The sequence below is a fragment of the Leptidea sinapis genome, chromosome 37, assembly GCF_905404315.1.
Source record: "Leptidea sinapis chromosome 37, ilLepSina1.1, whole genome shotgun sequence".
In the NCBI taxonomy this organism is placed as follows: domain Eukaryota; kingdom Metazoa; phylum Arthropoda; class Insecta; order Lepidoptera; family Pieridae; genus Leptidea; species Leptidea sinapis.
The window spans coordinates 823,446-846,468 of NC_066301.1; the positions used below are offsets into that span (position 1 = coordinate 823,446).

General features: G+C 37.3%; 1 protein-coding gene across 1 annotated transcript in view; it reads left to right on the plus strand.

Annotated features, from left to right (window-relative positions):
* LOC126975680 (N-acetylglucosamine-6-sulfatase-like) overlaps window positions 1-23,023 on the plus strand; it is a 32,409-nt gene that overhangs the window by 7,400 nt on the left and 1,986 nt on the right. The window contains exons 7-9 of the mRNA XM_050823679.1: window positions 9,225-9,426; window positions 10,129-10,436; window positions 11,809-11,925. Coding sequence (XP_050679636.1) covers window positions 9,225-9,426; window positions 10,129-10,436; window positions 11,809-11,925 — 627 coding nt within the window. The remainder of the gene's footprint in view (window positions 1-9,224; window positions 9,427-10,128; window positions 10,437-11,808; window positions 11,926-23,023) is intronic.

Genomic DNA, 23,023 nt, shown 5'->3' on the forward strand with positions numbered 1-23,023 from the left:
ACATCTAACCTATAACTATGTATGTAGTAACAAACCTATCTTGGATGACACCAGCTCCAACAATTACAATAATCGTAACTAGAAATTGGTTTTATTAATTAGATTGAATAAAAAACGCAATTATTTTTAACCGACTTCAAAAAAGTTGGAGGTTCTGAATTCGTCGGTATGTTTTTTTTTGTTTGTTACCTCAAAACTTTTTTTTTATTTGAAAGCTGGTGCTTTCCGGGTGGTCCCATTGTAATTTAGTCCCGATCTGACAGTGGCATCCATGAGAAAACCATAAAAGACTTAAATATGCTATACATATAGCAAAGTGGATGATAAATATACGAATAACTCAATATCGCGCCAACCGATTTCGATGATTCTTTTTTTATTGGAAAGGATATACTTCAAAGATAGTATCCGCCGCAGCCCGCTCTCGGCTCCTCACGACTCAAGCTCATATCACCTATAACTATGTATGGATACAATCCTATCTTGGATGACACCGACTCTAAAATTTTTTTAATTAGATTGTATAGAAATACGCAATTATTTTTATACTTTTACACCACCCTACTTTCTACACCCAAGCTTTAAATCCTCTATTAAAGATTCTGAAACAGTTAGCTTATTGCCAACATTAAAACACCCAATGTTCTAATAACCATTACATCATCGAAAAGAGTAATGCTGTAAGGTGACTGGGGGTAAGTCGGAATGGATTTTCGATCAGATAAACAGTGTTGATTTGAAACTGTTGTGCAACAAAGGGATTCAAGTCAAATGTATAAAATGATGTTTTGGGTAAAAAAGTATAGTCAACTTGTTACTTTTATGGTGGCAGAAATCTTTTTGAAACAATATTTTATGAAAAAAACGTTAATAAAATTGGTCTTAAGAAAAAAAATATGCAGGGGAAAGATGAAATGCCGAAGGGGTAAGATTGAAACAGTGACTAAAATCGTTTTCATGGTCATTATGTATATGTGGTGACCAAGAAACCTTCTGCTCTTATAACCTAAATAGCTTGAAAATCAGTTACATTCAAAAATCGCATTCTAAATGCAAGAAAAAATAATTTCTCAAATAAAATATATCGATCTTACCCCGTTGAAACGGTTGGCAGTCAGGGATTCTCAACATGTTATGATAAGATATCAAAAAAAATTAATAATCATGCTCATGACTGTCAAGCCTTAGTCGGGTCGATAAATAAAACACACGTTTTCAGAACACAATTAAACATTACTAAAAATATTATTTTAAAGGAGGTACGTAGTAGAAACCTAAACATCACAATTAAATAAAATCAGTCGGATATAAGTACTACTTTTAAAAGTAAATAACCTCTTATCAAAAATATATAATTTGGCTGTATCAGATCAGTTGGTAAGTCCGCAAAGCAGAAGTAACTACAATATAAAAAAATTACGTTCGCATATTTTTGCGTTCCTTAATAGTTATATAATAAAAAAATAACAAAACTAGGCTCTCTTGCCTTTATAAACGTTACTAAACAGTAGGTACTATTATAATCATTGCCAAATTGACGTTAAAATTACGCGGCGTTCTTCAGAACGCGAAAAATCACTGAACTAAAAAAAATACAGGGTTATTGGTAAAACACTAACAACCTCTCAGGACTGAATTGCTGGCATCATAACAACAAATTTTGTTCTATGACCTTTAATAATTCATTACATTTTAATGTAGGTATCAGCCTTTAATACAAAAATAAAACATATTGAAATACAACGCTCGAAACGGTTCGAACTGTACGTGTAGCTAAGGAAAGCGCACACGGAACATTTAGAGCGTTGTATTTCAATATATTATTTTTTAGCATGAAAGTCTGACGAATTAAAATCTAATAAATTATTAAAAGTCATAGAACAAAAGTTATTGTTTATGATCCTAGTAATACGGTCCTTTGTTAGTGTTTCACCAATAACCCCGTTTAATAATATAAAACAATGTTACAAAATATTATTCGATATTATATTTATTGAGATCAACGTTAAATATTAGTTGGCCACGTCGAGAAATAACGGGCTGAGGTAAAACACAAATTATATCTGCTTTAGATTTAATAACACAGATATCTTCTACAATAGGATAACTAAACGTTGTTTCAGATTTTGACTGTTTTACCTTTCGTACAAATTTTACGACTGGTATTTTGTCATCAATCGATAAAATTCTACCTATGAAATGTTTGACACTTTTTTTCGTTGTGAACTTAACTACAAGCCAGTCTTCTTTTTTTAATTGTTTATTTTATTTTTTATTTTATTTTCATAGGGTGGCTAACAGCCGTCAATACAAAAACATATATCTACATGTTTATATATAGGCCAATTAAAAGCCTCCACAAATAGGTATTAAATAGTATTTTTTTTTTTACGTTTTTACAAATGCTTAAACTAATTAAAGGCATTACTATGTACTAGTTAACTACGCTTTTTTGCAATTTAAATTGACTTAAAGTATACATATATTATGTTGTCATTGTATTACTTTTCTGTGACTTGCAAATAATCTTGTATAATATGTTTCTTAACACTACCTAAACTGGAACAAAAAAGATCTATTTCGGATGATTTTAGTTTGTTAAAATTATACGAAGTACGTGGTATAAAGGAGTGTGATCTATAGTTTGTGCGCATGAGTGGAATATGGAGGAGATTCTTTTTTCTAGAATGTTGGTACGGTATATTGAGGTTTATTTTAGATAACAAGGTTGGACTGTCAATCTTACCCTGAGCAATTTTCATAATAGTCGTAATATCAGCCATGGATCTACGGAGTGTTAATGGTAGGAGATGAAATCGAGTACACCGAGTCTTGTAATCTGTTTTGGGAATTCTGAACTTATAATTTAAAAATCTCGTAAATTTGTATTTGTTCAATTCTTTTACTATGTATCATATATACCGGATTCCAGATTTGACTAGCATACTCTAAATGACTACGAACATAAGCGCAAAAAATAATTTTTAATGTTTTCATTCTCTTGAAGCAGTTCGCTGAACGTATTATAAACCCAAGTGCTTGTGATGCCTTATTTGCAATATTGTCGATGTGACATTCGTAAGTTAGCTTGCAGTCAAGAGCTACACCTAGATCTGTGACACAATCGACCCGCAATAGAAATTGATTATTTATAGTATAATTAAATTTGATGATTAGCTTTTTACGGGAAAAACTTATAAAAAGACATTTAGGTATATTAAGCCAAAGCTTATTATTACTAGAATATGTTGCTAGTCTATTGAGATCTTCCTGAAGGAGATCAACGTCATAGATATCGTTGATAGGCCGAAATATCTTCATGTCGTCAGCGAAAAGTAAATAATTGGAATGATGAAAGCATGTATCGATGTCATTTATGAAACAGATAAATAATAAAGGACCTAGGAGTGAGCCCTGAGGAACTCCAGAAGGTATCGTGATCCATGAGGAGGTGTAGCCATTTAAAACAACTGCCTGAGTTCTGTTTTTTACGTACGAACTTAACCATCTAAATAAGTTACCCCTAATACCAAGACCAGCAAGTTTCTGAAGAAGGATTCTATGATCTATGCGGTCGAAAGCTTTGGTGTAATCTGTATACACAACGTCAATTTGTTGACCACCGTCCATGCAATCAGTTAAGAAGTCAGTGAAAACAAGTAAATTAGTAACCGTTGATCTTCCTTTTATAAAACCATGCTGTTGTTGGTTTAACACATTTTTAAGGCTAGGGTAAAGTTGATTATAGATGATGAATCGTATCTTTTGAATATCCTGTTCTCTTTGTATGGTAAAAGATTTTGAAGTAGAGTCGCGCCGAACAAAAATTTTTGAATGTTTTTGACCCACACGAACTGAAAATTATGTTGCGAGGCGAGTGCTTTAGTTTTCGTAAGCAGCATTTTGTTTCTAGTGGTGAGGTGGTCATTTACAAAAAAATTTCCAGATCTAGAAATCTCAATATCCTGAGGTGTGAGACGGTCTTTAACGGAGCGTGCAGCAGCAACAAAATTTTCTTTGCTATACCGGTTTGTGAATGATAGTACTATATTCTTGACGTTGTTGGTGCCTGTGTGAACTCTATGTACAAAGTTTATTTGATCTTTAGATACAGGACATGAGATCTTATTACCAATTTTATTAACTACATCAAAAAGATTTTCTTTGTCTCTGATCGGTACGCCTTTTATCTCCACATTGTTAGAGCGAAGCCATTGATCTTTGTCAGCAAGCTCTTCCTCTAGTTTGGTCACCAGAACCTTGAGTGGTTGCAAACATTCTTGATCCTTCTCTACCCTGGCGAGATTTGCTTCAAGTGACGAGATTTTCTTTGAATATTCAGAAGCAGAGGCTTTAAGGTCACTAAGCTCTTTTTTTTACGACCTGCATATCCGCTACAAGGCTGGAGAGTGGCGCCAGTTTTAAATTGATGCTTGTTAGTTCCTGCATGATGGTTTCCAAGCTTATCGATGATGGCGATATCGGTGAAGAAACTGGGGTAGGAGTCACAACACTTAAATTGCCTGGGTTTTTACAAGCCGGACACCGCCAAGATGCCTGCCGATCACCGAGTCTGCGATAGCCGCGTTCTGTAATTCCAGAGCATTCAAAGTCATACTGTTTCGTGCATACTGAACATTTTATCGTTTCTGTTGCTTCATCTCCGCAGCGACTACAGGTCATCATTTTTAGAAAATAATAATACTTTGACTATATTTATATATATGTATGCCTGTAATACGCAGAAAATAATAAAGCAACGGTGAGAAAGTGCTTCAATAATTCACGGTCTATGAATGGATGCCGTGAGTACACAATGCATACAAGTTAGCACAAGATATGTTCGCAGTACTTATTTAAGCGATTCTGGCTCAATACAGTGGCAGTTGGTACAAAACAATATTCGGTCACTTATGCTTGTCGAACGCAAAAGGTGAATTGTTATTAGTTGATCACTATTAGTTGAATATCACTTCTGTAATCTGGATCTATGACCGGTTTCCGTAGGCGCACATTACAATTGAACACAAATAATGAATTAAAATGTAACGAACTTTCGTCATAAAATTTTATGTCGTTCAAGCTGAAAGGCAATTTTGCGTCTGATTGAATGTTTTCTTCGTCTTCTTGCAGTTTCAGGCATTGTTCTATATAGTCGTCCATATTTTCATATTCAGAATCGGTGTCTACAGTCTTAAACTCTGTTTCGCAAGTGGAAGTTTCTGTGTCGGTACATAACGTAAATTTAGTTTTCTTTTTTATAGTTTGACGTGATTTAATAATCTTTTTATCAGCAATTTTTTTATATATCTGTTTTTTATTCTCACTCGTCTCTCCACTTACATTTTTCTCTGATTATATACATTTTTTTCCTTAAGTATTGTACCTTCATTATTGCTTTTCACTTTCTTCCTTGGTAGGCTGTGTGTTTCAATCTTAGTTTTGGTTTTATTTTGAATCAAAGACTCTGTTATTACTTCAGCCCCTATTGCAACCCGTTTTTTCTTTATTTTGGTATTACTTCGTGGACTTTGTTGAACCTTTTCAAGTAAGAGGTCTTCGAAACTGTAGGGGTAGTTAACTACCTCATTAGAAATAATCTTAATTTTAGACTCCACACTAATTATGGGTTTTGTTTGAATATTAGATAGGCAAATCGGTAAATCATTTTGGCTATTTGCCACAAATGATGACGCCTGCTCTTCATGCCTTGTCACATCTACCAGCAAGTGGACTGTTTGAGAAGTTTCAGGAAGCATAAATGAAGACTGTAGACTGTGGTTTGCCACAAATGATGACGCCTGCTCTTCATGTTTTGCCACATCTACCAGCAAGTCGTCTGTTTCAGAATTTTCAGGAACCAAAAATGAAGACTGTGGGTCGTAATTTGGTCGTAAATTGTCCTATCGTCACATATCCATCTATTAATTACATTAAGGCTAAGTTCAAGTAACGATACGGAAGAGTTATCATCTGACTGAAGAACAGGACTTGTGGAGGCTGAAATACGTTTACCATTTCTCTCCAGCTCTTGGATCATACTTATGCACTGAAATTACATCTGAATTAAAAGGACATATTCCAGTTTTTATAAAACCGTTGATAATACTTTCAGATTTTGTATTATTCCATACTTCTGCAAATAAGTTAGAGAATACTTTTTTAGGTAGTTTCACACCAACGTTATGTCGCTGCCATTCGGCCAACTACTTTGGTTTTAGAGGGATCCAAACTAACGGAAGTCTCATCAAGGTTCCAGATGAGTTCTGGCCTTTGTTCAAGAGCTAACGTCTTTAGAGTAGCCTGCAATAGGCTAAAATATTCACCCACGATGAACGGATCTGTATTCTTTCGTCTGACATGCTCAATAGGTTGAGCCTTTTTCAATGATAATCTATGTCGTTTTCTTAAGTTTGTAAACCAATCTGGACCTGGAACTCCACTATTAAATGGTGTTGATATCCCATTCAAATGAACGAATTCCCTTACAAGTGAAAACACTTCCTTTCTTGATAACCCAAATCCCCATTTTTCTAACACTGCAAGTCCGTTCGCCAATTGGGTTTCTATTTCAAGAGGCAAAACCGGTGGACGCCCTAGAGTACTGCTTTTTATTCCAGTTTTTTTATGTAAGCGATTGTGCAGCGTAGCGACAGGTATGTTATATAACTTAGCTGCTGCGTACATGGTTAATTCTTTATTCCCCACTCTCTGTATTGCAATCGCCAAGTCCTCAGGAGTATAACAAGTTGCCCGTAACGATTTCCTTATATAGTTACGAGGCATGCTGATCCTAAAACAAAAAATAAAAAGTTATCTATATGCAAGTTGAAATTGCATATTTAGTGTTCCATACCATCGTTGATTCACTGATCGCAAATTAAGGCCTCTCTTTGATATTTATGTATAATGGAAAATCAAAAACACAGCCTGGCATGAAACCCAAGACCTCATGCACAGCAGCTACGCTTGCGACGACTATCGAGGCAAATTCTCGTAAATAATTTCCCTACCAAAGGAAATTATTACAGAAAATTAACAAGACCATGACGGTAGGATTACCTAATTTGTTTAAATAAGTGACCACAGTAGTTTTACGATGATTAGAATAGAACATATAAATTTAAATACAACAAAATGAAAACGTTAACCATTTATTCAGTAGGTACACAATTCTAGACATCCCAAAGTAGAATTTTTTCATCTGCTTAACAAAATCAGCTGTGTATTATACATTTTATCATCGTGTAAGTATTGCACTTATGTATACGAGTAGAACAACTGACTTTTTTTGAAACCAACAAGCGTTTTGACTGAAGAGAGTATAGAATTATGTACTGATTCCATGATAAAAGTTTTTGATACGACGTTTTGAAAGGGATACCACCGTGTTTTTAAGGTTGAGAACCCCTGACTTTTTGTAGGAGTTTCGTAAACGGGGTAAGATGGAAAGTTTTATATTATCATCTTACCCCGTTAAATTTTGCAGGGGAAAGTTTGAAAGGCACCATAAATCTTGAAATACGTTAAATATACTAATAAACACATTAAAGAGCATATTACATTTCAAATCTAATTACGAACATAAAAACAAAATGTTTGTTACTTACCTATGTAAGGAGATACAGCAAGCGGGGTAAGATCAAAAAACTCAATTTTGCGCGGGAAATGTGTCCCTACGGAAAAATGATAAAAAACACTCGTGCGCTCTCACTTAGCGACTGACGCAGACTGCAGGGCGGGGCAACACAAAATGGTGTACACAACGATATTGCCAGCATTAAAAGAATTCCTCGATATTTGGCGTTATTGTATTTTTTTATCTTTCCCCGTTTTTTATCTTACCCCCAGTCACCTTACTGAATTTCATAACAACACTCCTATTTTTTTTTCATTCCCTTCATGCTAAAAGAGTTTTAACAGACAGCCACATTCTTATTGCTCGATGCGTGGCATCTGATGATCTGTATGAATTTCAAAAAAAGAACATTTTGGTTTACGCGCGTTCCACACCACCAGAAAGTCGCGCGCCTTAAAAAAAAGTAGGTTATTTGATTCCCCGCCATTTTTCTTCGATATTTTTGTTTTGTTTACAAAAAATGAGCGATTAATTTCCAAAAGAACATAATATTCAAGTAAATTTTAATTATTGCACTATACAAAATGTAAATTACTACTAAAATAAATAATTCTTTCATTAATACTTAGTTTATTAGTACATAATCAGTAATGGATGATATTAGATTACTACTAGGACTGGCTGTTTTAATGTTAGCAGTAAGCTAACTGTTTCAGAATCTTTTAGAGGATACATATTTTGGGTGTAGATAAAGTCTTGTATGTAACTGTTGATAATTAGGTATTAAAACACTCATGTGATACCTACTATTATCACACTCGGATTCGCCTCGTGAGATAAATCCACATTCGTGTTTTAATACCCCTTATTACACAACATTTGCATAAATAACTATTTAGTGCATATTATATCTATTGTTTTGGAATAGTGTTTTTGAAGTCGGTTGTTTTTTTTGTTAAAAATTTTTTTTGAAGTCGGTTAGAAAGTTTAATAAAACATTAGTTTTGTATTTTCAAACGGCAATAATAAGAGGTTTACATACATCCATACACACACATACATAAACATACATACTTAAAACGTCGAGATCTGATGAAAACACGAATCCCGATTTTTGAAAATTTTCAAGCGGGCAGTGAATAATATTTATTGAAATTCTTTCCCCATTAGAAGGGTACATACAACTACATTTGTAATGTAGCATATTTTGTAAACCAAATTCAATTTCAAATTTCTATATTGGGACCAAAAGTATTATGTACATAATACTATAATTAGTTGGGACCTTCTTTTACCTGACAAAACCTGTGTCAGAAGGTCTCCCGCTCTTCCATATCTATAATTATTAAGTAGGTACCACTAATACACATGTGTGTTACACACACCGTGTTTGTGTGCGTAACATATCAATGTTGTATGTTAAGCTTTATAAATACATAATGTTCTTAAGATTTTATTAACTCTGTTTTTGGTTAGAAACATAATGAGTTAATAACCTGATAAATTAATACATATTATGTACTTTGTAGGCAGATATAAACTTTTTTTTGTTACCTTTAAAATACATAAAAGGGCCTTAGTCTCCATATAGTTTTTGTCTTAGGGATTATCATATTATGAATAGTAAAAATATTTATTGATTTAGGATAAACATTGGCTGATCACAATGCCCCCCTCCCCGCTACCTCAGAATATGATGGGAGAGTTGGACAGAGTATATAGATCCCGCTGGGAGACTCTGTTGTCTGTGGACGAGATGGTGGCTGATATTGTGGAAGCACTTGATACCAACAATCTATTAGAGGACACTTACATCATTTATACTTCAGATAATGGATACCATATTGGTGAGTAATGTTTTTTTACTTTCTTAGCTCATTATGACTTGCCACTTAAGATCCTGCTGGATTACTACAAAAGGAGATCACTAAATTTTTTCCAAATCATTTACATACATACATTTTTCATGAAGGAACATAATTTTGTGAAAAATACTATTTATAAATAATAGTATTATATAAGTCTGTTTTGTTACTCAATATAACGAGTAACAATACAGACTTACTCCTCTTCTTTGATATCAACAACAAATATTTTATGTTAAAAACATGGACACCTCAAGTTATATATGTTGTGTGGTGGTTTGATGATCAGACCACTTCAAGGCATACATTTCGGCAAACTTAAATCAGGAATATAAAAAATGGTATCATTCCCCCATCTGTATGTGTGGCGTTCCTCCACAGGCCGGCTTTCAAGGAACTTTCTTCCACATACAACCTTGTGCGGTGTTTCCAGGACTATATGACATGGCTACCTTCAAAAAATGCGCATGCAATTTTCTAAACCAGCAACGCTCCTGTGATTCCTCTGGGGTTGCAAGAAATTATGGGCGGCGGTGATATATATATAGACGTTCTATAGGTCCTATATGTGGTTTTCATACTTACTATTAAGTATTGTTAATAACTGGACTTTAGATATAAATATTATGTTCATCATCTCTCGTCATCTTATAAACGCACAATGCTAATTACATTTAAATACAGGCCAATTTTCACAAGTGTACGACAAACGTCAGCCTTACGAAGCTGATATAAAAGTACCACTGCTGATCCGGGGTCCAAACATCCAGAAAAACTCAACTGACAACCAACCTGTATTAAACACTGACCTGGCACCAACCATCCTGGAGTTAGCTGGACTCGCTGCAACCAAATCTATGGACGGGAGGCCGATCAAATTTGCAGAAGATAGGAATATAGAAAGGAAGATGCTTGTGGAGTATTATGGAGAAAGTAGAGATGGCACGGTGGACCCGACGTGTCCCTGGACATATGATTATCATAATTTGGCCGTGAGTAAATCACTTTGTTTCATGTGGTTGTTAGTTTGAGAAGTGATTTACAAGTAGTGTAATTAGAGGAGCAGTCAGCGTGAAGCACACATGTTACAAATGTTTATGTGGTAATGTAATGTTGACTACTTTTTCGTGCATTCAGACTTTCTTATTCCTGCATTTAGTCAGCAAAGCACCAACGAGAAGCACAGAAATTTTCTGAGAACTGCAGGACAGCCATGATACTATCTTACAGTTAAGAGATTCTCCTTGCGTTCAGAGGTCACAGCTATGTGTTACAGGCTGATGTGGACTATTGACTCTTCAGCAGAGAAATACATCCACAATCAGTCCACACTTACAATGATTTGTTTAGACAACAGTATTATATATTAATCCATTACTGCACTATCATTAATGTGAGGTTGGTTCTACATACGCTCAGGAGAAATAATGTTGTGGTGGGTTCAACCCGTATAGAGGATGGACGAGTGTTGATGAAAAAGTTATAAAACGAATATGAAAGTGTTGTTGTTCTAGCTGTGTATCTACATTTGAGTATGAGGTCGGAGATATACTGATAGGAGGTCAAGAGTATTAACAATAAGAAGCGGAAGCTAGCTCATTATGTTAATACCGTGGCAAATGGACCTCGACTGTATATCACATTAGACTCATATTCTCAAACCAAGCAATTCTGATAATACAAATACTCTTATGAAGCATTTACGTAGAAATAATTTTTTTCATACTCTTTGAGAACAACTGATATACCTGTTCCTGAATTTGGTTCAGTTTAATCACAAACGAATACCATTCGAAACTTCGAGCGAGGTGGAGGGAGGCTTCTAACTGTAGGTTTATTGGCACAGGCTGCTGGCTACGTGGGTTCCAGAAGCAGTCATGTGGAAGAATCTTTATGTTTCGGTTTAAAGTGCGCCGTACCTAGTGAAATTTACTGGGCTAATGGGATCGTACAAGATATTACACATCTGTACATTTTAAAACAAGTTTTTTTTTATTTAAAATAGACCATCTTGGTTTTTATTGTTTGCTGTTGTAGTAACATTTATACACACTCAATAAAATAAAAATACTTTTATCTTAACACACAGTACAGGGGCATGTACTAGGTGTGGGTGTAAGACACTAAACATTAATTAAATTTTAAAGAAAGAAAACAAAGTAAAAACGTGTGTGTGTGTGTGTGTGTGTGAATTGGTCGTAAGAGGTTTTCAGTTTCGTCATAGTTTAGTGACTATAGAGTTTTGGTTAAAACACGTTTTATTTCGGTTTTTGTAAGTTTATAAATGTCAAGGTATGCCGGTAACCTTTCGTGTACAAAATTCGTAAAAACGTTGCTTATTTATAATTAATTTTATTTTTACAGCAATGTTATCCTCAGTATGATTGTAAGTGTCAGGACGCAAAGAACAACACGTTCGCGTGTCTGAGACATATCTCAAGGAGGATCGATAAGAAGTATTGTGCGTTCTCAGATGATAAGGTATGTGTGCCTCATGAATCAATTTCTTAATAACTAGTATAATAGCTGACCCGCCCAACATGGTTCCGCCTTGGACACAATAAATGAGCAAATTTTGGATTTAAATAATTTCAATTTTTTTGTGACAATACTTAAATATAAGGAAATGAAAAAAATCAAGTTCGTTAATGATTCTTTATTGCCTATGTATTTTGGTGCATAGGTTGCACTATTCAGTGAAGCACCTTGTGATATAAGACGTTCACCATTTTATTATTAGGCGCAAGAACAAATAACGCAGACGACCGTCTGCGTTATTTGTTCACAGGTTCATGTTGTTGTCATGTTGTCATGTTCACAGGTTGGATGACCATCCAACCTGTGAACATGCTACACATATTTGACCATAGGAAATGGATTTTCTAGATCCAGACCACCAACTTTCATGGATTGGCCTTGAGATTTGTTAATGGTCATGGCGAATGCAAGACGGATCGAAAATTGAAGTGGTTTAAACTGAAACAGCACATCGGGTGGGATCATCAGGATCCTCGGAATGAGAAGCTCGTCACCTTCGAATGTTCCTTTGACTATCGTCGTGTAAATCACATTGTTCATAAATTTACTTACCACCAAATGTGTTCCGTTGCACATTTTTGGTTGGTTTATGTTTCGAAGCACGATTACTACGGAGCCAACCTTTGGATGTAATTTGTCCGGTGATAAGGCAGGCACATCCAAGGAGTTTAAACTTCAATAAGTGTCTAATGTGGAACATTTCAACTGTTGTCGACAATGAAACCCATTGTTTTCAGTTTTGTTGTGACAGTTCGACCGTAATCATCGGGTGATCGACCATCGTTGTCAGTGACGGTCTGCGTTAATCCCGGGGATATAACCACCGAACAGAAAAAACTAGTAAAGTGGCATCATGTCATTTTACAACGAAACCGATGTCGCCAAACTCCCACATTTATCTATTATATATGTAATACACACACTTAATTCCGGCTTTATGATAGGCCTAAATTCACAATCCCGAAAAGACATAACTACAAATTTATTTACATCAATTTCGAACTTATTACAATTACACTAATCTCCTATTCTTAAAGTGATTATGACAACCTCAGAACTTTTTCTTAAATTGCGAAAAATAACATATAAAAACTTGAAGTAATAGGAATTCTATAACCATAGATTTGATTTCTGTCGTGCCTAGTGTTGTACGACCTAGTGTTGTACGAAATTGAATAAACATACCGATAAGTTAGTGAATCAGGGTTGATAAAGTTTATTACCGATAAAGTACGTCGAAAGCTAAAATAGTAATAGGCCAATATTTTTCTTAGGTATAGTTTTATTTATGGAGGAGAAGGAGGATTTTATTTATTAAGGATGATCGATATTTAGCTCAATTATTCAAATAAAATCAAGACAGCGTACACAAATAGGCTTGGAAAGTTACAATATCGAAATATTTAAGCAATACTCGCATAAAACATAGTTTTTTTTATAAGTATTCATCGTTATTCTGTATAAACCCAGAGGCCAGTAAGACGAGATTTTATAAACTGCTTCCATACATAATGCGCAAGCGGAAAGAAAGTTTCCAAAACAATCAGTAACGAATGATTATTAAAAAGAGAAGCTATAAGTACTTAATGTATTAATAATCTTGTTAGTCTTATGATATATGATATTTTATATTATGATGTACATAATATGTTACAATGATGGCAAACATTCCCAGAATTCATGGTTTTCCATCTGTTTTTTACAATTCTAAGACGTATTTCCTCTACTCCATGATGTGGTGGGATTTTTCTTGTACACCACCTCGACTCAACCATATCAGTGGAACCTCAATATATGCCAAACATTAAATTTAATTAAAAACAATTGTTTGTCTATATTTAAAATATTTAATAACGCTTATTTTATTTAACTGGAATCTTACACATATTTGTTAAATAATAATTTGCTGCTAAGAGACAATTAAAACTATTAATGTTGTACGGTGGTTTGGTTCCGTACAGAGTAAAACACAAGTTAGGCTCAAATGGTATATTGAAACCTTAACTTATGCTATATGGTAAAATGGTAAAATGTTGGTATGGTAATGAGCACGCGAATCGATCGGCGGCTTGTCGCGAACTGGTTACAATATTACTTAGGAAATAACGCGAGGCGACGTAAACGCTGATACGCGAAACGTGATGTACAGTCGACATGCTGTTGACCGTACATGCTGCCACCGCGAGAGAAGAAAGAGTGGTGGTGAAGATGGTACAAAAAAGAAATGGTTATGGTTAGCGAGTGACGTGAGACAAGGTGATAAACAAATTTGCATTATCTAATGGTAACCTTAATGTCTCTAGCCACAGTAATCACTAAAATTATGCCTATGCACTACAGGAGAAGTGGATTGGTCTTTCACTTCATCACTACACTTATCACTATTTTTACTAGCACTAGATTGCCCGTGGTTAACTACACTTACACACTGGTCACTAACACTATACACAAACGCTGCGTTCGTCAGACCCCGCGGCTCAGGGCGCGGCGGGTGCGACGCGGCTGGCCCTGCGCCAGCGGCTGCCGGCGCGGGCGGCGCGCTGGAGTCCTGGCGTCGGCTGCGGCGCGGGCACCACCGCCGCACGGCGTACGCGGCGGCCCCGGCCACCAGCACACCCGCCACCACGTATATCGCGACGTAGTGGTGAACGTCGTGATAAGATATACCACCCTTTAGACCACTCTCTGAATTCATTTGTTTTATTTTTGCGCCTATATCATCTAGCTCCTGATCGTAACCACCCATCACTGATGCTGGCTCCGAAATCAGCGACACGAACGTCTTATTCTGGTTAAAGATGTGGTTGATGGGGTGAATGTCTATAGCTGGTATATCCGTCTGTATGGTTAATGTATTGTTCTGAAGCCTCCGAGCATAAATGGTAATGTCTTGTCCTTTCAGAACACAATCTGGACCCAACCTAATAATGCCGCTATTATTAAGATGATTGGAAAACATTTGCTCTCCACAGATGATACGTACTGGATACGAGTCGCAGCAAAAGAAAAAGTATGTATTGACCTCGCTTAGCTGAGACCACCAATCTAGACATTTGGCAGTTTTGGTTCTGCACTGCTTCGTCTCCTGGTCTTTGGAGCACATGACGTCATCATGACTCATATGAGAAATTGGTTTTTCCAAAGGACAAAGTTGTGTCTCAGTATCTAAATGAAGACAATTATTTAATTCTAAGTGTGATATGGTCATAAATGAGTCTCTTCGTAAGTTGATCGCAATGTAATCCGAAACTGGAACTAGGGTGACCATGGTTTTGCCGTTCCGTCTTGGTACAGGATAAATTTTATATACTTGGTAATGGTCTCTACTCACTAATGGTATTCTAATTTCAAAAATAAAATAGTCATTTAGCATTTTCGCTCTGACCTTGAGTAAATGGTACATTTTGGTTAATTCTGTATGCGTGTTCTCTATTGGTAAACTTAAATCGTTGGACAATCTTCCGGAAATAATATTTAATTCTTCTAGAAGCTGGTCGGGTTTCAAAAGATGTATGTTGAACTTCCCAAAGTACACCTCCGAAACAGTATCTAAAAGAACATCCTGCACATTCTTCAAATTCGACTCCAAGCTGTTAGCTGCCATAGCGCATAATAAAAATTCATTATTGTTTTCCACGTCTTTCAATTGACTCTTGACATCATTGGTAGCGTTCTTTAACTGGTTAAGGTAATGAGTAAATATTTTATATTGTTTGTCAATTGAGCCTTGCATCCTCTTCAATACATTATATTCTGCTTCTATTACGGAAGTCTGGTTTTTCCATAGAGCAGCAAGATGGTTTTGGTTTTCCCTAATTAAATCGATGTCCTGAATATACTGCTTAGCGAATTGGTCATCGAGTACACCGAACAGCGCGTGTGCAACATTACCCACAGCGTTGATAAGGCCGCGCCTGCGCCGCGCGTGCCCGCGTGGGAACTGCTGCGTCGACAGAATGTTATTGTAATGCGATAACTCTGTATAACTGTGCTGTAATTGTATTAAAATAGATTCACAATGGTTTCTGACTGACGATTCCTTGCAAATATATTCCATATGATCAATATATTTGGATAACAATTTACTGCCTTGCCAATATGGTTTTAAATCGTAGTATACAACTAGTTTCCATTCGTCCTGAACTAGTCGCATGGTTGATATTTTATCTAAATATAAACTTTGACTGTCGTTGAAGTTTATAGCGTTGTATGCACACGTGGCTGGTGAAAATAAAAAGGTAAACAACATAAGTGCCATGGTAAATAAATTAACAATTCCTCTTCTAGCTCGTCGCTTTGGTTTTGGTAAATCGTCGTTCGACTGGTGTTTCGGCTGGTTATGGTCAGTGGTTTCATGAATTTGGTTACTGTCTTCGTCGTTGGAGTGGTTAATAGGTAAAAGAGATAGTTTGACTACTGGTCGCTTCATAATGCCATTTTTGGTTTTAACAGAGACTACTCGAACTAGCCCATCTTGCCCCGGATGTAGCTGCACGATTCGACCGAGAGCCCATTTACCCGGTGGCAGGTTAGCATCGTGTATAATTACAATGCCGCCAACATTTAAATTTGGTTGTGAACGTCGCCACTTGGACCTAGCGTTCAACTGTGTGAGGTACTCCGCTCTCCATCTCTTCCACACATCTTGGTAAATCTTCTGCACTAACTGCCATCTGGTTCGTAAGTCGTGTTCTGACTCAACAATGGTCAATGTTGGTCCACTGGACAGAAAATGAGAAGGGGTCAAACAATCTAAGTCTTCGACGTCTTCACTCAGCGGGCACAGAGGTCTGGAGTTAAGGCATCCTTCTAGCTGAGCTAGAAGAGTAGAGAACTCCTCGTAGGTGAGTTTTTGTTCTCCTATTACTCGCTTCAGGTGGTATTTCAAGCTCTTCACTGCAGCCTCCCAGAGACCGCCTGCGCTTGGCCAAGATGGTGCGTTGAAGTGCCATTCTATCGACATTTCAGCTATTTCTGCATAAAACTGGGCATTCAATATGGTTTTCAAGTTAACAATCTCCTCTTGCAAAACTCTATTTGCTTTTATAAAGTTCGTCCCGTTGTCACTGTAAATGTGACCGGGCGATCCTCTCCTGGCCGCAAGTCTTCTGAGGGCTGCCAAAAATGCTGAGGCGGTGAGATCAGAGACCAACTCCAAATGTACAGCCTTGGTCGCCATACACACGAAGACGGCGACATATCCTTTGGTACATCTCACTGATCTACCCTTCGCAGACTTGACGTCAACAAAACCAGTAAAATCAACCCCCAAATGGTAAAAGGGGCGGGTCCTGTTGATTCTTGCAGGTGGTAAGTCTCCCATCAACTGGTCGTGTTTCAGGGGGTCGTGCCTTCTACATAGCACACATCTCCGTAGCCTCTTCTTTACAGCATTGTTTCCTCCCAGGATCCAATATTCTTGACGCAGCCAAGCAAGGGTTAACCGGGGACCCCCATGAAAGGTCATCTTATGCGCGTGGTCAATAATCATGTCAGTAAGCAAATGGTTATGTGGTAAAATACACGGATGTTTCATACTATCTTCTATTTTGGCGTTGGTCAATCGCCCCCCAACCCTCAAGAGCCCCTGGTTATCAATAAATGGTTTCAATTTTAATAATTTACTCTTAGGGTTAGGTTGGTTATGGTTTTTAATATATTGTATATCTTCTAAAAATTCTACTTGTTGTATATGCCTTATAATTAAGTTTTTAGCTTTTCTTATTTCTAATATAGTTAAGTAGTTTGTTTTATTAGTATTAAATGACTTAGGTGTAAAACGTAACACCCACGCAAGCACTCTTGAAGCTCGCGTAAAATCGCTGTATCTGCTAATTATACTATCTATAACCTTGTTTTGATATTTAATTGTGTTTACATTTATATTTAATAATGGTTTTTTAAGCTCTTCGCAGGTTGTATATAATTTATTGGTTCATTTGGACTCTTCAAACGATCTTAGCCAGTGGGGACCTATCCACCACATGGAATGGTTAATCAGCTGTTCTGTGGTAATGCCTCTACTTGCGCAGTCAGCTGGGTTGTCCTTTGTTGACACATAATGCCAGCTACTCGATGGTATAATGTCAATGACCTGCTTCACCCTATTCGCGACGAATGGTTTCCATTTACATGGGTCGCCGTTGAGCCAGCCTAACACAGCTGTCGAATCAGACCAACCGTAGATTTTGATGTTGTAATCTGATAGGCATTTACAGGTGATCTTCATGACCTTGGTAAGTAGAACCGCTGCACATAACTCTAATCTAGGTAACGATACATTTTTCTTTACAGGTACGAGACGAGACTTCGAAGCTACTAATACTACAGAAGACTGGTTGCTGGTAATATTGTTGACTCTGCAGTATACAACACAAGCGTAGGCATTTTGTGATGAATCACAAAACCCATGTAATTCAATGGTGTCGTTCTTAGAAGACTGCAACCACCTTGGTATGGTAATATGGCTAATTTTCGTGATGTCAGCCTCTATGGTTTTCCATTTTGTGTTGATGTCAGCTGGTAATTCGTCGTCCCACAGAAGATTTAAGAGCCATACTTCCTGGAAGAGTAGTTTCAACTTGGTGGTAACTGGTGAAAGCCATCCAAGCGGATCAAATATCTTCGATATATTCGAGAGTAAACTTCTTTTGGTGAGTTTACTGACTGGTTCGGAATTCAATTGAAAAGTGAAATAATCTTCGTCGGGATGCCACTTAAGTCCTAATGCCTTGGTTGATTCCTGGTATTTAAAAACATATGCTTGGTCTTCGCATGGTAACTGGTTATCTGGTAGTACATCTGGTTGATTTGACGACCACTTCCTTAGATTGAATCCACCTAACTTAAGGAGATTTATGAGGTCGGAAATCAGCCTCCTTGCAGACTGGAGGTCATGATGTCCATGGAGGAGGTCATCCATGTAGAGCCTGGTAGCCAGAACTTCTGCTGCTTCTGGGTAACGGTGACCTTCATCCTTAGCCAGACGTTTCAATGTCATCATGGCTAGGAATGGTGCGGCCTTGGTGCCGTATGTGACAGTGGTAAGTTGGTATTCTTCTAATGGTTGCTTTTCAGAGTCCCTCCACACGATCTTCTGGAGCGGCTGGTCATCATCATGGACATCTATAAATCTGAACATCTTCTCTATATCGGCTGTGAAGGCTATTTGGTACTGCCTCCACTTTAATATGAGAGTAAACAAATCCTCTTGTAAATTTGGTCCAGAGTACATAAGGTCATTCAACGAAAGTCCAGTCGAAGTTTTCGCTGAGGCATTAAAAACAACTCGCGTGGCAGTCGTCGTGGAATCCGTTCTGATTACACAATGGTGAGGTAAATAGCACTGAAGTATCGGATTACTATTACATTTCTTCATATGGTTTAAATTAATATATTCATGGATAAATTGTTTGTAGTTCTGTTCGATAATTTTATTTTTACAAAATCTGCGTTCTAATTGCCGAAATTGGGCTACGGCTTTGGTTTTAGACTCACCCAATTTTTCGGTAATCTCTGGTTTTAATGGTAACCGTACAACATAACGTCCGTCTGGTTTGCGCGTAGTATGCTGTTGATAATGATGAAGGCAATGGTTATCTTCATCCGTAATATTTACAGAGTTGTCTGAGATATCTTCAATCTCCCAGAACCGCTGTATATCCTGCAAGTCGACCATGACGACGTTGCAATATGTTTGGTTTGGTTTTATGGTACCACTAAGAATCCAACCGAGCTTGGTATTTTGCGCGATTGGTAGTGATGTGCCATTACGAATTAAACCTGGTAAAATAATTAATTCGTAAACTTCAACGCTTAAAATTAAATCTATTGGTCTACTTTTATAAAACTCTGGATCTGCGAGTGGTAACTTTTGTAAATACGGCCAAGCTGGTTTTTCTAATGTTTCGTGTGGTAAATTCCCGACGACATGCTTCATCACATAGGCTTCCGTTTTAAATGTGAAATTATTATGAAGAGATGACACTGAAAGCTGTGCGACTCCCTTACTATTGTTGGCTTTTGCGCCTACTCCGACCACCACACAGTGGCGCTTAATCCTGGGTAAGCCTAAAAGTTGAGCGGCATTCTCTGTAATGAGAGATGACTCCGCGCACGGGTCTATGAGGGCTCGCATGGTATGGTGACAGCCATCCATAGACATAATATTAACTTTAGCTGTTGCTAATAATTTGGGCATGGTTTCTTGTGGGGCATTGGTAACGCATATATTGGATCTTCTAGGAGAATTTTCGATCTCGGTATTTCTAGAAGTAGATGGTGCAAAAGTGACAAGAGCATTATGCAGAAGAGTATTATGCTGCTGGTTACAAAAACGGCAAGTTTTTTCCGAAGAACATTCCTTGTCATAATGGTTAATTAAACAGTTTTTACATAATTTGTTGGATTCAATGACCTTAAGTCGATTCAGCGGTGCGGATTCTAGAAATTGTTTGCATTTAAACAATTCATGGCAACACGTTTTACAGAGTATGCATTTCCGTTGTGGCGCAATATGTACTGGTTTCGTATTGACGTGGTTTATTACAGCTGGTCTTGGTTTAAAATTTCTGTTCATAAAATTATGTAAATGGTTATTGGTATGCTTTTCAGCCCATGGTTTTTGGTATTGGTTTTGGTGTACCTGGGATGAATTTGATTTGTTGAAGTCCTGCTTACGACGAGAGCTTTCTAACGAAGTAAATTTAATTTCTAAAAATTTCAAAAAATCTAACAAAGTAGGCAATTCTTTTGGATTCTTAAGCGACACAATGTAATCATTATGGGTTTCAGTATCTAACTTTTGGCACAAAATATAGACGATCAATGGGTCCCAGTTGGAAATGTCGATGCCCATTGCTTTTATAGAGTTAAGACACTCGTTGGTGGTGTCATGTAACCTTTTGATGACCGCTGCAGATTGATGTTGAATCGTAGGCATGGTTAGTAACAATTGTATGTGAGAATTAAATATTAACCTAGTATTATGGTAACGTTGGTTTAATATGTCCCAGCATACTTCGTAGTTTTCAGAATTGATGCGTAAATGGTGAACTAATTTTTCAGCCTCGCCACGGAGCTTACTTTTCAAGAATTGCATTTTCTGCGCATTTGGTAAAGATTTATTATGGTGAATTGTTTCGGAGAATAAATCTTTAAAACATATCCAATCTTGGTAGTTTCCGCTGAAGGTGGGAATGTCCATTTGTGGGGTTGAACGTTCCCTGTAAGATGACGACCACATCTGTCTGTTCACTGCCTTCTTCATGGTGTTGTATTTCTTCTCCATCTCAGCGAATGCTGTCTCATACTCTTCGTTGTCGAGCAGCCCTTCGCTGTCGATGTCCCAGTGAAGAGAATCGATGACCGACCATCTTGATTGGATAGTTCGTAAAATATCTTCGAACTCCCAGCGGTCGGAGCAGCTTTCAAGGTCGACAGCCTCTATGGTACGGGATAGCGCCTTGAAGTTGCTCTTCTGCTTTCGCAGCATTTCTTCGACCCTACTGGAGTTGCCCTGGTTCGATAGCTTTGGTGCAGGGAAGCTAAAAGAGGGACCCTCCTGAGCGGGAGAGAAAATATCGCGCCTATCTGAGCCCTGCGATAATGGTGTAGCAGGTCTCAGTAATGGTTTGCTGGGATCGCTGGTTACGTAATTAGAAATCATATTCCTAACTTCCTGGTAAAAATCTTTCGTCCGCTGGTAATGGTTTTCCGCGAAGTAGCGATGGTTAGGGTCTTCAAACTCAGCACAAAGCCTAGTATGGTTGGTCTGGAATTCACTCCAGTACGAGTCTAAAGCGTTGAGACGTTTTTCAATATAGGCGGGTGTCTTTCGTTCTGGCCCGTCCTTCTTGAAATTAACACACTGCGTGTTAATCGCGGACATAATCTGGTTTTGGGTGGTTAATAGAGCCTCCATGGTTACGGGTCAAAAGAGAGTGGTAAAGAGTGGTGAGTGATAAAAAGGAAAGATCTTACTTGAAGACTGGTACGTGGTGACCTGGTGTGTCCTCAGCAGTCTCCCCGTTGGTAGTCGCTGGTAGTATCGCCGATCTGGTGAACTGGTTACACTCCACACACAAGCACTTTGGTCAACACTAATTTGGTTCACTACACACGCGACGAATTTTGGTTAAAATGGTTAACTAATGGTACTGGTTAATAGAACGATGGATCACAATGTTTTTGTGTCCTCGAAATGGTTAAAAAAATTCTGGTCACTGGTTAACAAAAGGCCGAAGGACCACAATGTCCTTGGAATGGTTAAAAAAAATTCTGGTCACTGGTTAACAAAAGGCCGAAGGACCACAATGTCCTTGGAATGGTTAAAAAAAAAAAAATTTGTCACTGGTTAACAAAAGGCCGAAGGACCACAATGTCCTTGGAATGGTTAAAAAAAAAAATTTGTCACTGGTTAACAAAAGGCCGAAGGACCACAATGTCCTTGGAATGGTTAAAAAAAAAAAATTTTGTCACTGGTTAACAAAAGGCCGAAGGACCACAATTATCCATAGGTCGCTGGTTCAGATCCGGCTCGAAGGACCACAATGTACGGTGGTTTGGTTCCGTACAGAGTAAAACACAAGTTAGGCTCAAATGGTATATTGAAACCTTAACTTATGCTATATGGTAAAATGGTAAAATGTTGGTATGGTAATGAGCACGCGAATCGATCGGCGGCTTGTCGCGAACTGGTTACAATATTACTTAGGAAATAACGCGAGGCGACGTAAACGCTGATACGCGAAACGTGATGTACAGTCGACATGCTGTTGACCGTACAAATGTGAATTCATCGTAGTCTCTCGTATACACAATTACCACAAGCATATTTTAACATTTTGTTTACTTACACCCTTATCGCATGATGCATGGGAAAGAGCAATACTTGAATACAATTTATAAAGATAAAATTTTTTCGATAAAATTATATCGATATGTTGTACATGCATGCACTTGTTGAGTAGCAAGATATTTTTATTGTTTACATTAATGATTCTAACATAAGTTACATCGATTAAACGTATAGGTAAATGAA